At 41.3% G+C, this 19,547-nt stretch overlaps 1 protein-coding gene across 2 annotated transcripts in view; it reads left to right on the top strand.

The window, feature by feature from the left end:
• The window catches only part of LOC124416138 (rap1 GTPase-activating protein 1-like), a 140,660-nt gene that overhangs the window by 80,175 nt on the left and 40,938 nt on the right, over positions 1–19,547 (top strand). For both annotated transcript variants that reach the window (XM_046897032.1, XM_046897033.1), the window contains exons 2-3: positions 12,862–12,955; positions 13,716–13,814. In XM_046897032.1, the coding sequence (XP_046752988.1) occupies positions 12,862–12,955; positions 13,716–13,814 (193 nt within the window). The remainder of the gene's footprint in view (positions 1–12,861; positions 12,956–13,715; positions 13,815–19,547) is intronic.

The raw sequence follows: 19,547 nt of genomic DNA, 5'->3' as shown, positions 1-19,547 counted from the left end.
CGGTTTGTTTTTCCGTCTCACCGCAGCTTTGTGTGCACTAGAGTACTAGACAGGACCCTCGAAACCAATTCCATGATTTACAGTAGTCGGTTTTTAGTTTGTTTAGACGGCAATTACCCTCGTAACCCAGCATCAGCTGAATAGGTATGCGGTCTATCCGTATAAATAGATTCCTTGAAATGCGTGGATGAGCTTAGCAGACAACATTACCCGGTTCACTTTGCAAATTTAACCTCTTCGTACACCGCAGCACCAGTTTAACTACGCAATTGCAATTGTAACGCGATTTTCTGTCTTTCATCTCGATTTATTGAGGACTTGATTTTTCATCGAACGATTTTCTTTGCCAGCACTTCGCAGGTTGGCTTTGAGATTATCCTGTACACCTTATCGAAATCCATCCATGCCTCCAGTGCCTGCTCGCCAATGCTTTCCTGCATCTGCTGCTCGACTGCACGGTTATAGATAACTAAAAAAGCATCTTTCAGTTTGAAAATTAAATATAGAACGTGGGCCCTTTGATTTAAAAACTCGCTGCCTGCGGGCGAAAGGGTTTCCTTTCCAACACGATGGCTGTACCAAAACCTTTTTCGGCGTTAAAAGCTTTCCATTTTCCTTCCTTGCCGTCTGTATCCACTTCTTTCCTTGTATCCTTACTTCTTTCATTTTTCCTCTCTGCCATGTTTTTTTTTTCCACCGCTTTTAGTTTTCCCCTCGGTATGAATCTATTTGACCTTTTCCTTCCGCGGACACATTTCCGCCTTCTGATTATCGCGTCGTAATTCGCGTCAAGATTATTCCAGTATTACACTAACAGTCGTAACTGAGAGCCGGTATACATACAGCCTGCTCGTCAGCGTAAACAGACGGTGACATTAACCGTGTAGTACAATATAACTGGTTTATGCTTATCGTTAACTTCCAGGTTTTCCACAGCGGCTAGACTGAAATGAAAGTAGAAGTGGAAGTTTTTATATTAAATCCTCACCATTTCTCTCTCTCTCTCTCTCTCTCACTCTATCACCTTTATCCGGACTAAGCGCGGAAATTAATTCACAGAACGTTATACAGTGATTTCTACTGAATGTACGAGAGACGATAAAATAAACGTCTGAGTTTATCTCTGCAACGATTTATATAATGAATAAAATTACGGTGCCTCAGTAATGAAATCACAGAAATTCAATTGGTAATTCGATTGAAATATAGCATCCAGCAGCACCGCGACTGTGTATATATACATATATACATACACATATATATTTAACCACATCTCGTTCGGTCGATTGAATCATTTTACCTCTGTATCTGCGGTCAGGGTCGGGTTTTCCCCGTATTTATCGAAAACCGATTTCAGACACGTGCATTTACCACATTCACTTTAATTACCAATCGGAGTTTCTGGATCGATCGATCAGGAAACGACATAAAATATAAGAAGAAAATCTTGACCAGCCTTGATCCAATCATCCTACGTTGAATGGAGAAATGAATGCTTACCTTAGAAAAGAACTTCTATCGCCTGTGAACTAATACCGCGTGTGTTATGAGGGATGGAAAGCAATAAGAAGAAGGAATAATAATAGGAAAGACGCCCACGAAGAATAGAAAATGGAGACAAGAACAGGCCAGCGTCGATATCTCGCTGCCCATCTTCTATGGGTCTCCGCGTCTGACCAACGGAAACTCTATCGACAGGAATGACTGCAGGGGGTGGCGCTAACCGGGAGGCAGAAGCTTCGACATCTGGTCTTCGGTTCCGTTCCGCAGCCTGGAGAGCAGACCGGATCGAGCCAGACCACCGATGTCTTCGAACCTTTCAAACTGGTCTAAAAATAGTAAAAATACCACCCATACCGAGCAGGGTATGTTGCTGCTCTGTTTGTCTATCGCGACGTTGTATCCTAGATCGGATCGAAAATTCAGCTATTCTACATATATCGATGTATGGGTGTACCCATGGTTTCACGGCTTAGTTGTTATTGATGTAAAAATTTAAGAAAGGGAGAGATTTTATTGTTTTTGAATCGGTGACGTCTCCATACAATTGAAGTGAATTTTAACCCTGAATTATAATGTATACCTATAAAATTCCATCGAAAAGATTTCTTATCAAATCATTGAAACTCGTTATATATGGGGAGAATATTTCTTTCTTCTCTGATCCGTAAAAGTGAGATCTTTACGTACTTTGTCATCGTCGTCGTCACGTTCTAATCATTCCGAGGTCGCGCGTTGCTTTACAGGTAGATCCTGAAATTCCGTGCACGTGTTTTAAAGATTACACCTTAGACCGCGGCTCAGAAACGAGCTACTGAATCACTTAACACAGGAACATGCACCTCACCTATCTTCCTGACTCATCTCTCACTCTCACTATATAGCTTTGTCGCAATCGCGTAACTTTCCCAGTTATATCTGTACATTAGATATATCCGTGCTGCACGTGCCTTTAAATGCAGTAACTTGTACCTATAAGGTACCTGACGAGAAAATATTTTTCCTTCTACGTGTCTACAGTCAATAGGTTCGTCTGTCGTCTCGTTGTAATAAGAATCTTACAATTTTTGCGTTTTCAACATCGTTACGTATTACATGCAATATACTTTGCTTTTTAAAAAAGCATGAAGTTTTCTCCTCGTGTATCCTCGGTAGTCAATCAAGTTCTCGGTCAGCTGCACCTACCTATGGAGCATCTTCAGGGTGTCCGGTATTCATGGAAATTATGGAATCAGGGAATTTCATGCCGTATCTGGAATATACTAATTTTCATCCTAGGTTCATCAGAATTTTGCTATTTGGTAAGGAAAAAAAAAACAATTGTTGTACAACTTTCAGGCAATGGTCATGAACCACATTCTTACAAATTCGAATAGAATATTCTTGTTCGTATGAATATTGTATTTTTCATTTATTGTGTACATGAGAATAAACCGGATAAATAATGATTCTTTGTAATATAAATATTTGATAATGAATTATATTTTCACAAATAACTAGACACACCCTGATCATGTTACACATGATTGTACAAAAAATGGAGCGTGCGAGAGAGAGAGAGAAAGAGCGAGAGAGTGAGAGAAATTAATGCACCTCCGCAGCTTCGGTGGCTGCAGGAAGTGAGCAATTAAGCTTAGTATCGCGTCACCCAAGTCGCATCTTTGTTTTCTGACTCACGACGTGTCGCACGCTGCGTCGGCGGATAAACGGTCACGGGCTGAGAAGCGACAGACCAGCCACCATAGACGGGGGAAAGGGGCCACATATGGGGTGGCACGCATCCACGGGGCATTCCATGGCGCTCTGACATTGGGTCAATTGACCAGTTGCGCCCACTTGTTCGTTTTCATTTCGCTTAATCGGAGCCAACGAAGAGCAATGGTTATGCCTTTCTTTATCTCCGAGAGCATTGCAGTACTTAGCTACGCGCTATAACCCGCCTCTCGACGTTTCTGTTATAAATATGGAATAATCATATACGTACAACCTGAGATATATATATATATATATATATATATATATATATAATATTCATCTTTATTCATACTGCGAGTAATTTTATCGAGAGACCTCAACAGCTCGATCAAATTTACGATCATGTGTTTTACGAGCGTTGAATTTTTATTGAAAAATATGCAAGACCCGATACATTCTTATGGTGAGAATTGAATCTTGAGAAACAATTATCTGCACACTGTGCTGGATTGTTCTCTGGTTAATTTTAGAGTTCAGTCTCTAGTTACTTAATTTATAACTCGACGAGGAGAACGTCAGCTGTTTACGTTGAGATAGAAGCCAGTTGAATCTGCTGCTGATGTATACTTGAATTGAATCAGAGTTGCAGTGACAGATTGAATCGAATCGATTATATATATAACGTTTCAAACTTTATAAATTACAATAGATTGCTGGCAGTCGGGCTTGCCGCGTGGATTGCTAGGATGCTGTGTGAGTCTGCGCTTTATATTATTCTGTTTTTTTTTTTTATTATTTTTATAAAGTTAATTATAATACTTTCCAAGAGTAATTATATGCGTAAAATATCTCGCGACGATCAGCGAGAATAATTAATAACCTCAAACTCTTTCTTACCGTGTGTTTATTTTCGTATGGACGAAATTTATCGAGAAACTGCTGCAGGCTACTTTGTCACTGTGAATTTGCATGAGTTTCGAATTTGGAAAAAAAAATTTTTGTTACCTACTCTTCTCTTTTTTTATTACCAGTCACTTAAATCTGTATCTTAACTCTTATCCACGAACTGATATAACTGAAATGATTATACATTATATGAACCGCCTTTGAATAAGTACAACAAGATGCCACGAAGTAACGGGTGTCCCGAAGCGTGCCTATACGAATTTGCTGATTGCGTTACGTGAACGTCAGTTTAACGAAATTCGGTTAACTCGAGCAGCTTCTTCCGTAGCAGCAGCAACAGCAGCAGCAGCTGTTACAGTCCAATGTCTATGGACATGCAATTCAATTTACAAGCATTAAGCGTATCTATTAAACCTAGACGACTTTCATTCCCCTGCCGCGAGATCAGGACGAATTCTATGAATGGGAGACTTAAGCTATCGTTTATACGGGATCGGGAAAAGAAGGACAAGAGAAAGATATATATATATATATATATATATACTCTCTACAGATTGCAATCTCGTTAGATGGAAATCTATAAAAAAGTAACAACCGCATCAACCTCGCAGTACTCGCATTTTATACGTACACCGTTTACAATGTGACCGTTCCCCCGACAAATTCCCGTCATTTTTATTTTCTCATGGTGCAATTCCTCTTATATCCTATAGGCATATCGATTCCGCCGGTCTGCACACGCTTCATCGACACTATCAACCTCCCATTGTGTCCTCGCACAATATGTAATATTCGGAATGCTTCTGGAGCTCGACTATAGTACTCACATATATATATATATATATGCTCCGCATACCGTCGGAACGATGACCAACCACCACTTTCCACACCCCACAACCACTCGGCGAACACGCCTACGTGTGTTATGTATATATCTACTACAGGGGTGTGGAAAATCATCGACTTACGTTTCTATGCATACCTTATTATATCCATAATATGTGCCGAAATCCCTGCAGTGCACATTACGCGAGCAATTGGCGCAATTACGTCTGCCTCCCCCCTCGCCCCAGGACATCGCGATCCTTGCTTTTTTCTTCCTCGCCATTGATTGCCGTTCTGCATTCGACATTCGGGGGCACAATGAATGGTCAAATTATGGGTATTAGTCGGATTTGGCGTGGTTTGCATTGCGATAAACCGGGGCTTACACACCCACCTGGTATAATGCGGAACGCGTGGTCTAAGCTCGATTTGTATACGCGTTCGGTGTGCCGAGCACTGCATACACCACCGAGTTGCACACGTGGTTCGGAAGAATCGACACGTAAACGATTCCGTAGGTAATCCAAAGCGCCGAACGCCGCTTACAATCGCCGATTCTTCGCTCGGTTGAACGGTAAGCTAACTGCTCTATGTGCGCGGACGAGTTGGCTCGGAATTTTTGGCATATCGGTCGAGGGTTGCCGCCTTTCCCCGTTTATATGTCAAAAGGGGACGACGAGTCGTTGCTTTGTCGAGGCATCCGCTCCGTGATTCCAATGACCGCGTTACGATTGTCCCGAATCGTTCGATCGGGTCAACGTGCAGCACGGCGTTTATAGGATATTTGAGAGAGAGAGAGAGAGAGAGAGAAAACGGGAATCAAGTTGGAAAATCTAAACTTTAAATTCATTGCGGAGAAGTGAACCGCAGGGCGAATAATCGGAATCATCTTTTTGTTTTGCAATTTATTATACAGGGTGGATGATCCGTTCGTGCATGTTAATAAAATAACATATGCGCAATACCGTTGAATATACATATATATTGGGTATATCAGGTATGCAGGGGGTTTTATTTTATTTTTTTCTTTTTATCAAAATATCAACGGAAATTTCCACTTCGCGTTAAAACATTCCTCCGTGTAATGGAATTTTATTTATTTACCCCTGTGTCAAGCTTATCGTGGAAATCAAACGCGTCGCTATAAGGGGTTTGTTCGCTAATTAAATGAAAGTTAAACAGCGTCATGTGCTCGGCACGAGTCATCGACAATTCGTTGCGGCGTCTGCTTTCGTCTGGACTCCCTGTCTGACTGTCTGCCCCACGTTTTGTACATATTCCCGTTTGATTTAAAGGGCAGAAAATTAACATATTTGACGCTCTTCTAACCACCGCAGGGGGGCGGCCGGGGGGCGAAACTCACCCAGAGGTTGAGCCACTTATCTACACGTGGCGTGCACCGTGTCATCTGCTCTCGACTGAGTCAGTTTGAGATAAAATTATATATGTTAAATAGAATTTAACGATATAATTATGCGCGTTGATCGTTTCTATATAAGGGGTATGCCGGTCTTTCGTTTTTTTCTATTTTATATAGACGTAAAACCGTTGAAACCTTGCCTAGTACTAAAAGCTCTCGCGTTTGTATGCAGTGTATAAATTAACATTTTATCCAATTCTCTTTTAAAAATTATACTATTCGCGAGAAGCGAGTATAATAAAGCTTAGAATTATTAATACAACCTGGCGTATATTCTGATCACTCGGTGATTAAGCACTTGAAGCATTGAAAATAATTGGGAGCTCATAAATATAAAAATCTCTGTCCAACAGCGAGACATTTATGATTATTATAATCTAGGCTTATATCGTATAATAGTGAGAAGTGCGACGTAAAACGGGAATAACTACATAATCCGCAAGTAACGCAACGATTAGCAACTTATTCCATTCCTAATATGGTACGTCATGTTTATCGTGTCCTTCACAAATGATAATTCATCTCAGCTTAAAGGTGATTCAAGTGCATGTGTGTGTACATAGTGTAGCTTATAACATATATATATATATATATGTAGACGTGTGGATAAGTCCGTGTTCGACAATGCGCGCAGGTATATTAAGGTCGAGTGGTTTTTGGGTGTACGGGGAGGAAAAAAATGGACCGCATGACGGTGAGTAGGATACGGGAATGGATATGGGTACGAATGGATACAACGTAAAACCGGGTGGTAAAAAAAGAAGGGACCATCATATTCGTTCTCTGTATAGCTGCAGCGTTTGCCCTGCGAGCTGGAGCGGTGCAAAAGGCGTGAATGTAGGTACTTTTTGTCACGATGCAAATGTCAATACGACACCGTATACCTACTATAGTGTCGGCCTCCGTTTACCCAGATACACATCGCCCCGAGTGCACAATACCCAAAGTACTCGTAATAACAGTAATGAGCAATGAAATATGGTCTTATGCAAATTATCAGACCCGCGCCGAGGAGGATACGCCTGCACTTTCTATTATATACAAACTTGTGTAGGTATGCGTATGTATAAACCTCGCATATGTTCAGGCAGGCACCCTTTTTACGGTACAGTCATCGTTCGCTATGGTGAAAAAATTTTATCCTTAAAAATTTTCGCGATATACGAATGGAGAAAGTATGTGTAATACGAATGTCCGGGAAAATTAAAGTCGAGAATTTGTTACGCCCGTTACACGGTTGTCTTATGATTCAGTCGTCGTCTTGTGTAAAAATAATTTGAGCGACAGGAACTTCTTTTCTTGTTACGAAATCAGCTTTGGATGACGGAAAGAGCTGAGTCACTTAAGCTAATCCCACGAAATTTCGTCTGATAAGTCGGAAGAGAAACAGAAGCAAAGTAATACCTAAAACGCGAAACGTCCGCTTCGCTTTGGGGATAAGGTGCAGGTACTTTCGATTTGACTTGTTACTTTATTTTCTTGTAAAACGTTTTTTCTTCAATTGTATATTTGAATATTTCCTTCAAACGCATTTTCAATATCCCGCACTAGTGAGAATAACTACTATTGATCGTGAATTGAAAAGAAATGAAAAAAAAAAAAAATAAGAGAGAGAGAGAGAGAGAAAAAAAAACTCGAAATATCAAGGCTATCGTATGTTCGTAAACCTGTAATATACACTTGGGCGAAAATTTTCCTTGATGTGTAATTTTGTGGGCGTACACAGGCGGTAGCGAAAATATTTGTACACACAGAGAGACGACACGTGAGCCCGATGTGAAGGGAGGAGGTTCCACCGTATGCCTGTGGGTAGAGTATAAACCAACATCTCACCCCCTTCCTCCCAGCCACGACACGTAACATATGCACTGCTCAGTTGAACTTTGACGTACGCGTGGTATATAGTTATATATATACATACATATATGTAAATACGCACGTATGTAGGATTGCACACACGGTGTAGCCACCTAAATTGTCCCAGCATCGTCCGTCGGTGCGACGGCTATATTGTCATTTGGACCCTTCGAGAGGAGTAGCAGCGTCGCTTGAAATTACACAACGCTTTTGTATGCCGTTTTTGTTTATATTATTTTACTTTGGTTTCTTTTTTTTTTTTTTTTTTCTTATTATTATTTCTCTTGGGAGGGTACTTTTCGACTCTCGATTTATACGTGGGTAGATGCCCTCGAAAGGCAGACGAATTAATGGCACGTTAACACACGACGCACGCGGGCTGTGTTGCTTTAGGTACTCTATGCAGGTATATGTGTTGTGTACACTATAAGAATCTACGATGTCACATATGTCGCGATGCGGGAGAACAAGGTACTCGTAACTTCAACTAGACATTTTTCACTGGGTACCGGTTTCAGCTGTGCCTATATATGTACCGTCATACTTTTGTCATTGTATTAAGTACGCGCATATGTATTGTAACAGGGGTTGTTTTAAAAAATTATTTTATTATTATTATTATTCTGTTTTTCTGGGCAGTTATGAAATTTGCCACTTCTGACGAACAATGAACCTCTCAAAGTTTGTGACTCGACATTTTCCCATTCAAGCAACATACGGCGTTTGCTTAACTTTGTGATATGTATAGTAGCGACAATTGTTTTTTTTTTGCTTATAATGTTATTAAAAGTTGGAAGAGAAAGGAAATTGAGAAATTCTGTTTTGAATATTAATAATGAACACTTTTTACCTTCCGATAATTAGAATGTTAAATTCTTATTCTGAACAAACTGATATCAGCTGATGCGGCACTAGAGTTTGTACAAAGGATTAGAAGACAGTTGTTATAATGTTGTCACTAATTATCAAGTTCAGTAGCACGTAAACACGGGGATAAAATAATCGAGTCATTCTTTTTCATTATCTTGAACCGCACGATTGTTAAAAATAAACGCTTACAAATAGGCACAATGCTGTGTCCGAGTATAAAATGAAAATAAGATTAAAAGGAAAAACAATTATCACCCGGGAACAGGAAATTACATTAGCCTGCAGATCCGGTCAGTCGGGTTGCGAGCATATAAGTTTATGCGTATAGAATAAAATTAAATAAACGAATCAAAATAAAATAAACAGATATCAGACAGAGCGTATGTTTGTTCATCAAAAGTGAATGACGATGAATTTCGTACGTGCATAAGTTGTTCACTCAAACTATTACACGCGAACACTTGCAGAAATTTCTCTGCCAAAGTTGATTGGTTGTTTAATGATTATTTATTGTCTGCAGTACGAGCTTCTCCCGTGTGAAAGTATCGTCGCTGTATCCAGTTACCTTTAACCTTTTTTCTTTCCTTTCTTTTCTTTCTTTTCGAAGCAACCAACGGCGCGTGCGGCCAGCCCGAGCACACATAGTAGCGCAATTATCGCCTGCTTCAATCGCATTTTTTGGGTTGCGTGATGATCGATGAGCGCGAATCCATCACCGATCCACACAATGCTCGCAGAGGCGTGGTCACGTGGTCGCACAGTACCGTAACAAGATGCAGGGAGAGGAAAGAGGTCGGGAAAAAAAGAAGCACGGGAAAAGAGTGATGAAAAAACGAAACGACAGCAGTGACTAGAGCCAAGGATAGACGACACGATCCATCAACTTTCAAACGAATGACATCCGAATGATCGAATTAACATATTCATTGAAATAAAGGGGGTCTTCCTCCTCATCCTGGTCCGACCAGGACGACATCTGCCAATCAAATACCCACCCGTCGACTTGCCAAGACTATAAAACACAAACACTGTTGCACTTCGGCCGTCCATGGTTTATACTAAATTAATATTTCATTCAAATTTAGAGACCAGACTTGCCGAGGCTGATTCATTCCTTCTGTATGGACCAGTTTTCTTCCTGAATTTATCACATTTGCATCCTTATGCAACTTTCGCGACGACGACGGCAAAGGCCAATGTAAACATAATTAAATACAACCCTTGCGTCTGATAGTCCAGGTGTAAACTGTTGCAGTATGCAATTAATTTTCTATTGCATAATTGTATATAACGCGTCATTCTTTCTACGAGCGTTGAGGACGCGCAAAGAGTCGTCATCAAAAGACTCGGCTATAGGGTCTTGCTCTGAATTCTGATCACGCGATGAGACACGGTTTTAGCAATAAAACGATGAAACTTACGAGTTCGCAATTTGCTTTAGACATTCACCGAATTATCAGTGTTCACGCCAAATTTTGTTATTCGAATTATTGAAAAAGTACTCAGCTGATGTCGGAAAAAAAATTGATCACGTACGTACCTACACACACACACACACACACTGACGTCCATCTGAAAATGATTAGAGATAATTCGCTGAACTTCAAAACGTGGAGATCTAGTGAAAAGTAAACTTTTTATTTTCGGGCTGATTACAATAACTTCGTTTTTTTCTCCTAAAATAGAGAAAGGGGAAATTAATAACATAAATTAGCGTTTCACTGTCACGGGCTTTCGTTCAAGATGTATATACACATATATGTATCTAATTTAATATAGATAATGTATATGTATGTAGGTGTATACGTACGTACGGTACAATGGAATAGAAATAGTACCGTAGCGTAAATTGTTTATTAAATTTTAAATTATTTAATTAGACTTTCTTCCGCGGAAGCTACCGTCGGCGGTGTGAAACTTAATCCCATGAGAATACCAGGCGTTTCATTGTGGTTTGTTATGGTTTATCGTTCCTTTTTATGAATGTTATGGCGTTTCTCACCGTAGCTTGTGAATAATATACACACGAAATACATTTCACACATTGCCCCGCGTCTGACTCGGTTCGTTTCCTCTATATATTTATTATTCGAGTTGTCATCTCGCTTTTCTCGCTTCTTCTCTTCCCCTTCCTTTATTTCTTTATCCCCTATCTTCCTTCCTGTCGCGTCTATACCTATTTCTCGGGATCTTTGAATCGCCTTTCTCCTTGTTATTTCTACCCCTCTTACGGCTTCAGGCTGGTAATGTCACGGCGATGACCTCGGTGATAATTTCGCGCGTGATGGCTTATTACTTTGTCAATATACCTTAATTAACGCCAATTCCTCGGTATTGTATCAAGGAAGACAATAAGCAGCTGCAGATAGCTGAGTGAGCCGAGGCGCGAGGGAGATGGACAATCTCCAAAGCTTTTATATATCTATACCTACGTAATACAGAATCGGCTTTTTCGAGCTTAATGCTTTTCTATTTTGCCCGAATATCTAACGATTACGTCATTCACAATGAATTTCACGTGATTACTCATCATCTATTTTATGCACTAAGAAAACAACAACAACAACAACAACAACAACTCAGCAGCTGATAGTGATTATTAATTAACATCGATATAACAATCACAATTGTCGCTATAGCGACACAACAATAGCGGTAAAATGACCGCCGCAAATTTTACGTCATGGAAATTTAATTCGCGTGCATGTCTGCTTGTTTCTACCTTCCTCACCTACACTACCACCTACCTACCATAATGTAACCTTGTGCCACCGGCTCTTTGCGAGGACGAGCCCTCCGCATCTGCTCGGTTTTTCCAAGGTTCGCGGGAAGAGGCCGAGTCTATTATACGAGCGGGTAATTGTTAATTAACCGACTCTTTACCTCAGGTGAACGGTAACGATGTGGTTATAAAGGGCGACGTGACACCTCTGATGTGCGATAATTTTGCCTCTCTTCGCCGCGACTCACGTGCTGCGCAATTATAATTTATACAGAATTATCTTATATGACATGCGGAATTTGTTACGCCAAGGAGACCTACTCGAGCAGGTGTATATACGTATAATCTTAACGCGCCTCACGTGCTGCGCTGTGGCTATGTAAACGCCTACAATGGGGCTGATTAAAACATTGTTTTCATGGCGGCGGTGCTGCGGGATATGGGATTAAAATTACAGGGGTGTAATTTTCACGCTTTATAACTCGGCACGCGCCTTATTTCTCTTTATTAAAAACCGTGAATACGACAATGATGATGATGTTTGTAAGGATGATGGTGATGATCACCCTTCGGCTAACAATAAGCTTCAAATTTAGTCTGTGATTGAGAGCAAGTGGGCGCAGGGTTATTGGCAGCTGCAGCAGACACCTTCGATTCATTCGGCAGATGCGTTTCTTTCGCATCATTCTCGCCACCATGGACTCTCATGAAAAACGCGTTATCAGCTGCGCACAATTGTAATTGAGACCGATTTTAAACCACTCGAGTTTCTTATCGAAGTCGCGACTCGATTTCGCAAAGCTCAGTTTCAAACCGCAACCGTCCGGTTGACTAACAACAAGTATATACTGCAGGAAGTGGCGCACGTTTGACGCTTCAATGTTCCTGGGAATAATAGTGTAACGATGTTTCCTGCAGGCACCGAGACGGAGAGAAAGGAATTCGATATTATACAACAAAATCTCTGATTCTTTCTTCATTACGATACTAATTGTGAGATAGCCTTAAGCTTTTGGAACCTCCTCGAATACCTTTGCTTAATATTTGCATTTTATTTCTTTTTCAGGCGGCAGCAGCTCGACCAATCGGTTTACTGCAACTCCGAGCCCAGACGGACGGAAGATACGCAAAACAGCCGTGTTAATCCGGATAAAGTAAAGGTAATGAAGAGTTACTGGTTGAACTTTATTACGGAGTTATATCTCGCTGTTCATATCCCGACGGCTGTTCGCCTGTACGCCTTCGGGCGGCGGAAGCGTTTTTCTCTGCTTTCATTAGAACTTTAACGAGCCATTATGTGCGCGCATATGTGTGTGCACGATAAGTTTCCATGCACAGGCTTGCAGTGCTGCGAATTTAGAGACCGAAAAACTTAAGCCCAGACTCGTGTTCCCTAAATGATACTCGCTGTAAAATTTATCTCGGTACAAATCGTTGAAAACACTCGGCAGTGACGCTTAATTTTTTAACATATACAATCAATGTGCAAAAAGTATTATGCGTCATTCGTAAATCGGGAAATTATGTAAATTCCAAATGTTTTCTTATGTCGGTTGTCACATAATACGAGCGATGCTGAAGACAAAGAATGGCAAGATAACTGAGCTCGGCTGAGCCCAAGTCGTCCGGAAATGAGATAAACCGTTGTGCGTGGTTTTCCTCGAAACACGTCAAACTGACCCACAATATGGCTATAATCGCCGCGTAACATTATATATATACGAAGAAAAATGTCGGTATGATCTCAGTCGTCGTTTACCGCTAACGGTTCGTCACGCGTGTATAATCATATATGATAAAGCGAGCTTTCGTATATCAGTTGGAATGAGAGAAAAAAAAAAAAACTAATATAGGTATGAACTGTAAAAAAAATATATTTCTACAGAATTTAATTGTAACCGGAGTTTCTCATGTTTTCAGGTAACGACGCACTCCGACCACATGTTCGAGCTGCTCGAGAGGGTCCAGAGTTCCCGTCTTGATGATCAACGCTGCGTCTTACCTCCTTACTTCTCTCAGGTGAGTGTTTTAATTAATTGAGTGACACGAGCATTCACCCTACACGACGCTCCGGTGGCTCCTCAACAAAGTTTTCCCGTTACTCGTGCAGCGGCTGTCTTATTACCAATTTTACACGCTGTACCCTTTATACTCGCACCTTGCGTTGTATACGTATACACTAGCCAGGAATTGGAAATTTTCCTCTCGTTTCTCGGATGAACAATTCTAATTTGAATTTATGCGCACTGCGTTAGGTATAACGAAGAAGAAACGCGATGTGCCTGTACAGGCGGCGAGTTTTAATCTTACCTAATTGAACTTTTTTCACCCTTTTGTCACAACGCTGTGTTCTCGCCATTGCAAGCTACGCAATATACCTTCGCCCATTTCCCATCCAACCATCACGTCTTTCACATTGTAATCTTTCCGGTTGCCGAGGTCCTATACTTGTAATAACACACTCGGGGTTCACACTGTGATCTCCACACGGTGGAAGTAGGTATGAGAATACAGAGCTCGAAATTCGTTCATTATTATTACCGGTATCCCAAATAGCCGGTGTTTGCCCTCGGGGTGGATCGTTGCTTGTTGCTGTAATTCCTTCTCCAGCGATCGGTGTATAACAGAGTACAACACACCTAGGTACACTGCCTATGCCTGTAGGTATCGTATAATACCGTTCAACAAACGCGCGCGATCGCGCTACGGCAAAGAAACATCGTTAACGATCTTTAGATGAATGAACCCGATTAGCTTCGCTTTTTATTTCCCCTCGCAGTGATTTAGCCGAGGACTACAAAGGTATGTGCGTCTGCACCTTGAGCCTGCGGCTTATTATAGTAGTAGGCATGTAACGTCGCGTTGCGTCGCGTTGCGTTGCGTCGGGCTACAAGGTGTAAGGTTAAAACCAACCAGCTATACAGTGAACAAAATCGCTCCGTCATTCGGATCAGTCGCAATTGGCGTCGCATTGTACGTGTATTATACCTAGGCATTATAGATATAACAGATACATACCCTGTATAGAGAGCTGCACAGCTCGTGCTTTGTTTCCAATTCGATTTAACGGTGACAGAAAAAAGAAGACCGATGATCAACGCTGTTAGTGTTGGAGTAAACCAGGGGGATGATTTTGCCGGTCATTCGCTAATCGATCTCGCCAATGCAGAAAAAAGGAGAAAAAGAAAAAAGAAACACCCTTCGTATCGAATTAATACCTACAGTCCCCTGTAGACGTACAGTACGTTCATCATGCATCGTGTACGTTGGGAATTGGTCACGATTCGAATCTGATTGATTAGCATAATAATTGAGCAGGAAGTTCGCCGCCTTGGAACGACACAATTGAATTAAGTCAAGGCCGCATGCTGGCTGGCACGACGATCCCGCTGTGTAAACCGATCCTAATCTTCTAATGAAATCTGCAATTATACTATACGCCTCGCGACGACTTTAATCCTGGCTATCCTGCGTCCTGCAATTCTGAGGCCTGCCCAACCCTAAACTACCTCATATGAACTATTCAATCACTCGAAAGCCGGTCTTCGTTCCTGCAACTCCGCAAGTACTGCTGCTGCAGAGGTGAGATTTACGACGGTTAAAAGAGCTACGATTCGCCTTCGTCTTGTCATGCTTTGCGAACTCGGACGACGATGAACCTCTTCAATTATCATCACGTGTAGAATGACTATCAACATTCACTGTTAACGCAGCTCAGTGCTAACCCTGCTATTCCCTTGGGTCAACTAATCACAGACACGCCTGATTCGGCGATGACACGGCCGAACCGCAAATCCGACTGTCTCTGTGATTCACGCACGTCATTCAGAAATTTCGACGAATTCTCTATCGCCATGTTTTACCGTAATTGGATGTATGATATAGAGAATCCACAGGATTACGCGCTTGAGCTCACAGCTTCTTTTTCAATGAGGAAAAAATCTGAACCGGCTTCGAATTACGCTTTACACTTTCATTTCGTGGATAGACGAAATTGAGCTTTGGTAAAACCAAGAATGTAATTACGGTCGGTTTTTTTTCTACTGAAATTAAATTCAAGATTTCTTTACATGCGATATACCTAGAGAGTTGAAACATATTCACCACGTATTTCACGACGTATATATTTTTCAGGATTAGAACTTACAAATTCAAGACTTACTGCATTTTTATGCGAAAACCCTGTTATTTTCTCGTTTGGCTGTACAGACTGACTTTTTCCATTCGTGGATAATTAATAGCCTTGAGTCCTAACTCACTCTCTCACTTTCTCTATACACAGTACTTTCTTTGACTGAGGGAATTCCAGTATAATTTCAATCTTAATACCCGTCCTCTCAACCTTGACATTTTTCATGCAACGCAGAAGTACCTCGTTATAAGGATTACACACAACTAATGTACAAATGTGTCAAAGAGTAACGTATTCAACCGCCTACTTTGGCTCTGAAAAATTTCTGTATACGTATGTAACAAAACTCGCGACTTATGCCCGCCCGTGTCTCTTTAAGGGTGCTCAAACCGCAGGTCGGAGCTTTTGCTACCTCGATTTCCATTCCGTTTCGAAACCCACAGACGACCGTGACCCAAGGAGGCCCGATAAGATACTTGGCTTATACAGTCGTTTCTCGCCATTCTTTCATACTCGGTGAAAGAAAGGGAGGATAAAAAAATGCGGGATTAGCCGAGGGACTGCTGCGACAGTCCGATGCCTGAGGTTGATCCCTTTCTACTCTCCCTCTTGCCTGCAGTGCTTTCAAGTGCTCTGCACTTCAGATCACGCTGGGTATTCTGGTTCGTGTAAGAGATGGGGAGCATATAGCGCGTAGGATTGAGTTCTTCAGTCCGGTGAATCGTAGGACAACGAAAGCCGTTATTAAAAACTGATAAAAACGAAATACTGGTCCTGGATTACTTCGCCCCTTCCACCCGCGTTTCCGGTACTCTCGCCTCGAAGATGCTGTGACAAAGGGAGAGGAACTCAATCCAGATTATCCTTCATTTACAGTATTCTCCTCATTTCTCCTACACAAAAATCCATTCAGCACGGGTTAAATTATGTGTTAAATCCATCGAGTGACTTTCTTCCTTTTGGTTTTAATACTGCGGGGTTAGGTGAATTTGGCCCAGCAGACGATCCTCCGATTTTTTATGTTATTCCTTTCCCGGTGAATTTACGCCGAAGAATGCGATACAAAATCACGGGATTTCTTTCTTACGTTGCGTTCGCATGACGGCTTCGGGTGAACAAAAAAAAACTTCCCAACTGTCGAGATCTTCTATCACATTGCACTCTCATGTTTTTGCACATCGCGTCTAGACGCTTGTCGAACCCTTCCTCATGTTGGGCCGTTAATATGTTGCGTATGTATCCTGTATTTCTCAACCCAACTGCTGTTAATGGAATTTTTTTGTCTCGTTCGTTTTATGGGCATGTGACTTCCATACTTTCATCTTCATTTTTAACACATGTGTTTTAAGTACCCAAACTCTTTTCTCTATTCATCAAACCTGCGCTACATCAGAAATTTGTTTTACCACCCGAAAACTCGTTTATCTTCTTATTCGCTCTTACTTTGTAGTTTGCCAATAGTTGATAAACAAAAGTTGGTTTATTTTCAGTCGGTAACCGTAGATCTTATTAGTCGTCGGTAGTGCAAATTACTGCACTTGGTAAGATACCAACCGAACTACGTCGGCTCATCAGTCGATAACTTAACGCAGTTCGCATGGTAAGAATAGATCCTCGGTCGGTAAACGTACCGACAGAACTCGAAGCTAATGGCCTCATCTTAAATCTACCTACACTTATTTCGCTATTGATTTTAGGCCACTGGTCCAATTCAGCCTGGAAATTGTCTCAAAGGTGCCGCTGAACAACGGAAAGATTGAAATTTATCTTTGTAAAATCAGGTTTTAGAGTTCGTGCAAACTGACTTGACTAGTACATTGACTAAGAGTTGAAATAATCTAGCTACAAGTTCTCCCCGTAATGCAAATAGAGAGGCGTAACAGCACCGGTAATACGAGTTAACAAAACGAGTGGGTTGCAGTTAAGACGTATACGAGGATACGAATTAAAATTTTAATTCCCGGAAAAGAACAATTTACATCGCATTAGGATGATTCTCAATCCTGCCGCTGCCACACATCGTTTTGCTGTTAAAATTTCACTAAAAAATCGCTGTAAAATATCAATTTAAAATACCTATATAAAAGAATTGCAGAAATTGAAAAACGAGGTTGCGAAATCAAAAAAGCACCAAAAAAAAAAACAGATTAACAAAAGATTATTGCAAAATTTTCGTGTATTGAAAAGTTGATGCTCATGTTGTTTGCTGCGATGAATGCGAGACGTGCAATCACGATCCTTCTGTGAGCATATATTATAATGTATACGTGTCCTCGGTATGCTAGAAGAACAGGATATAGTATTTGATGCACGGATCGTTGGCGTATAAATCGAAACGATTGGCAACGCACCGGTCGGTCGGTCGCACCTAATACCCTGCCTTAAGCCGGTTAAAAAATGCAGCGACAACTGCTCAGCCGCTACTGCTGCTGCTCCTGCTGTTGCTGATAGAAGTCTTTCAGACGATGCATGCAATTCAAAATCGCCGTATGCTATATACTACGCAACTCTCCAACCACACACTAGTAATTTTGCGAAACTCATTGTGCACCAGGGCTTAGCGCAGGTAATTCATGTATTAATGGTAAGAATTTCGGCTGAAAGCCGAATGCGAACTGCGGTTCCTTTCTTCGAGTATTAACTACAGACCGACTTCTCTCCTCGACTTCAGAAAGCGATCATTTCATTTCATTTCATTTCATTGCATTGGATTGCATCCAAGAAAAAGAGGTGCCCAGCTGTTGTGAATCGGCATCACCATTGTAGGACGAAGGTATGCCTGCGTGGATACCGACACGCCTTCGTTATGCTCGACGGTGGTTGAAGGATGACGAACACGACGACGACGGTATGGAACGATATGCGCAGCACGCATGCAAGGAGGCGAGACGCAACGTCCTGCGGGATGTGGGGAGAGCGAGTCCTCTTCCGGTCGGCAGACAGGTACACCGGAAGTTTCGCTCCAGCCACCGAGGCGAGGTACACTAACCGTCATGCTAGGGCTTCGGCTAAATACTCGGAAAGATTTTACAGATTTCCTGTGTGTACGTGTACGATGCAGACCTACATTACACGTGCGTATGGGGCGGCACGCACTACACCGTGAAGATCCCAGATTTCGATGACAGGATGTAGGTACGAACGATATCGCGATTGTGGGTGAAATTTTTGTTAACTTTTTTTAAAATTTTTTTTATTAATTCTTGTTTTCTTTCCATGTCGGCTTTTTGTTAGCATCCGGTACTGTTCTCATTTTTACTTTCGATAAAACATGAGGAGCATTCCTTTTTCTATTGTTGTTCTGTCTTGTCTTTTGTTCGATCCCATTATATATGTAGGTATGCAATAGTACACCTTGTAGTACAATGCGTCGTAAAGTTCTTCCGCGAAAATAATTGCTTCTGAAGTTGAAACTAATAAACGGCTCAAGTTCTAGCGCTTCCGAGACTAACATCAAATGCTTCAATTATGAACAGTTTTACAAGTATATGTATCAGGGTGTAAGTTCTTTTACAACTTGTATAAAGTTTTAGTACCTAATTAAAATTATTAGCTATTATTTAGTTATCTATTTTCTTATCAACGTTTTTGCCACTTGCGTTGAGCAGAAATTTCCCAAT

This window comes from Diprion similis, chromosome 2 (assembly GCF_021155765.1).
Source record: "Diprion similis isolate iyDipSimi1 chromosome 2, iyDipSimi1.1, whole genome shotgun sequence".
In the NCBI taxonomy this organism is placed as follows: Eukaryota; Metazoa; Arthropoda; class Insecta; order Hymenoptera; family Diprionidae; genus Diprion; species Diprion similis.
The sequence above is the reverse complement of the archived record's forward strand: the minus strand, read 5'-3'. Positions and strand labels throughout refer to the sequence as shown.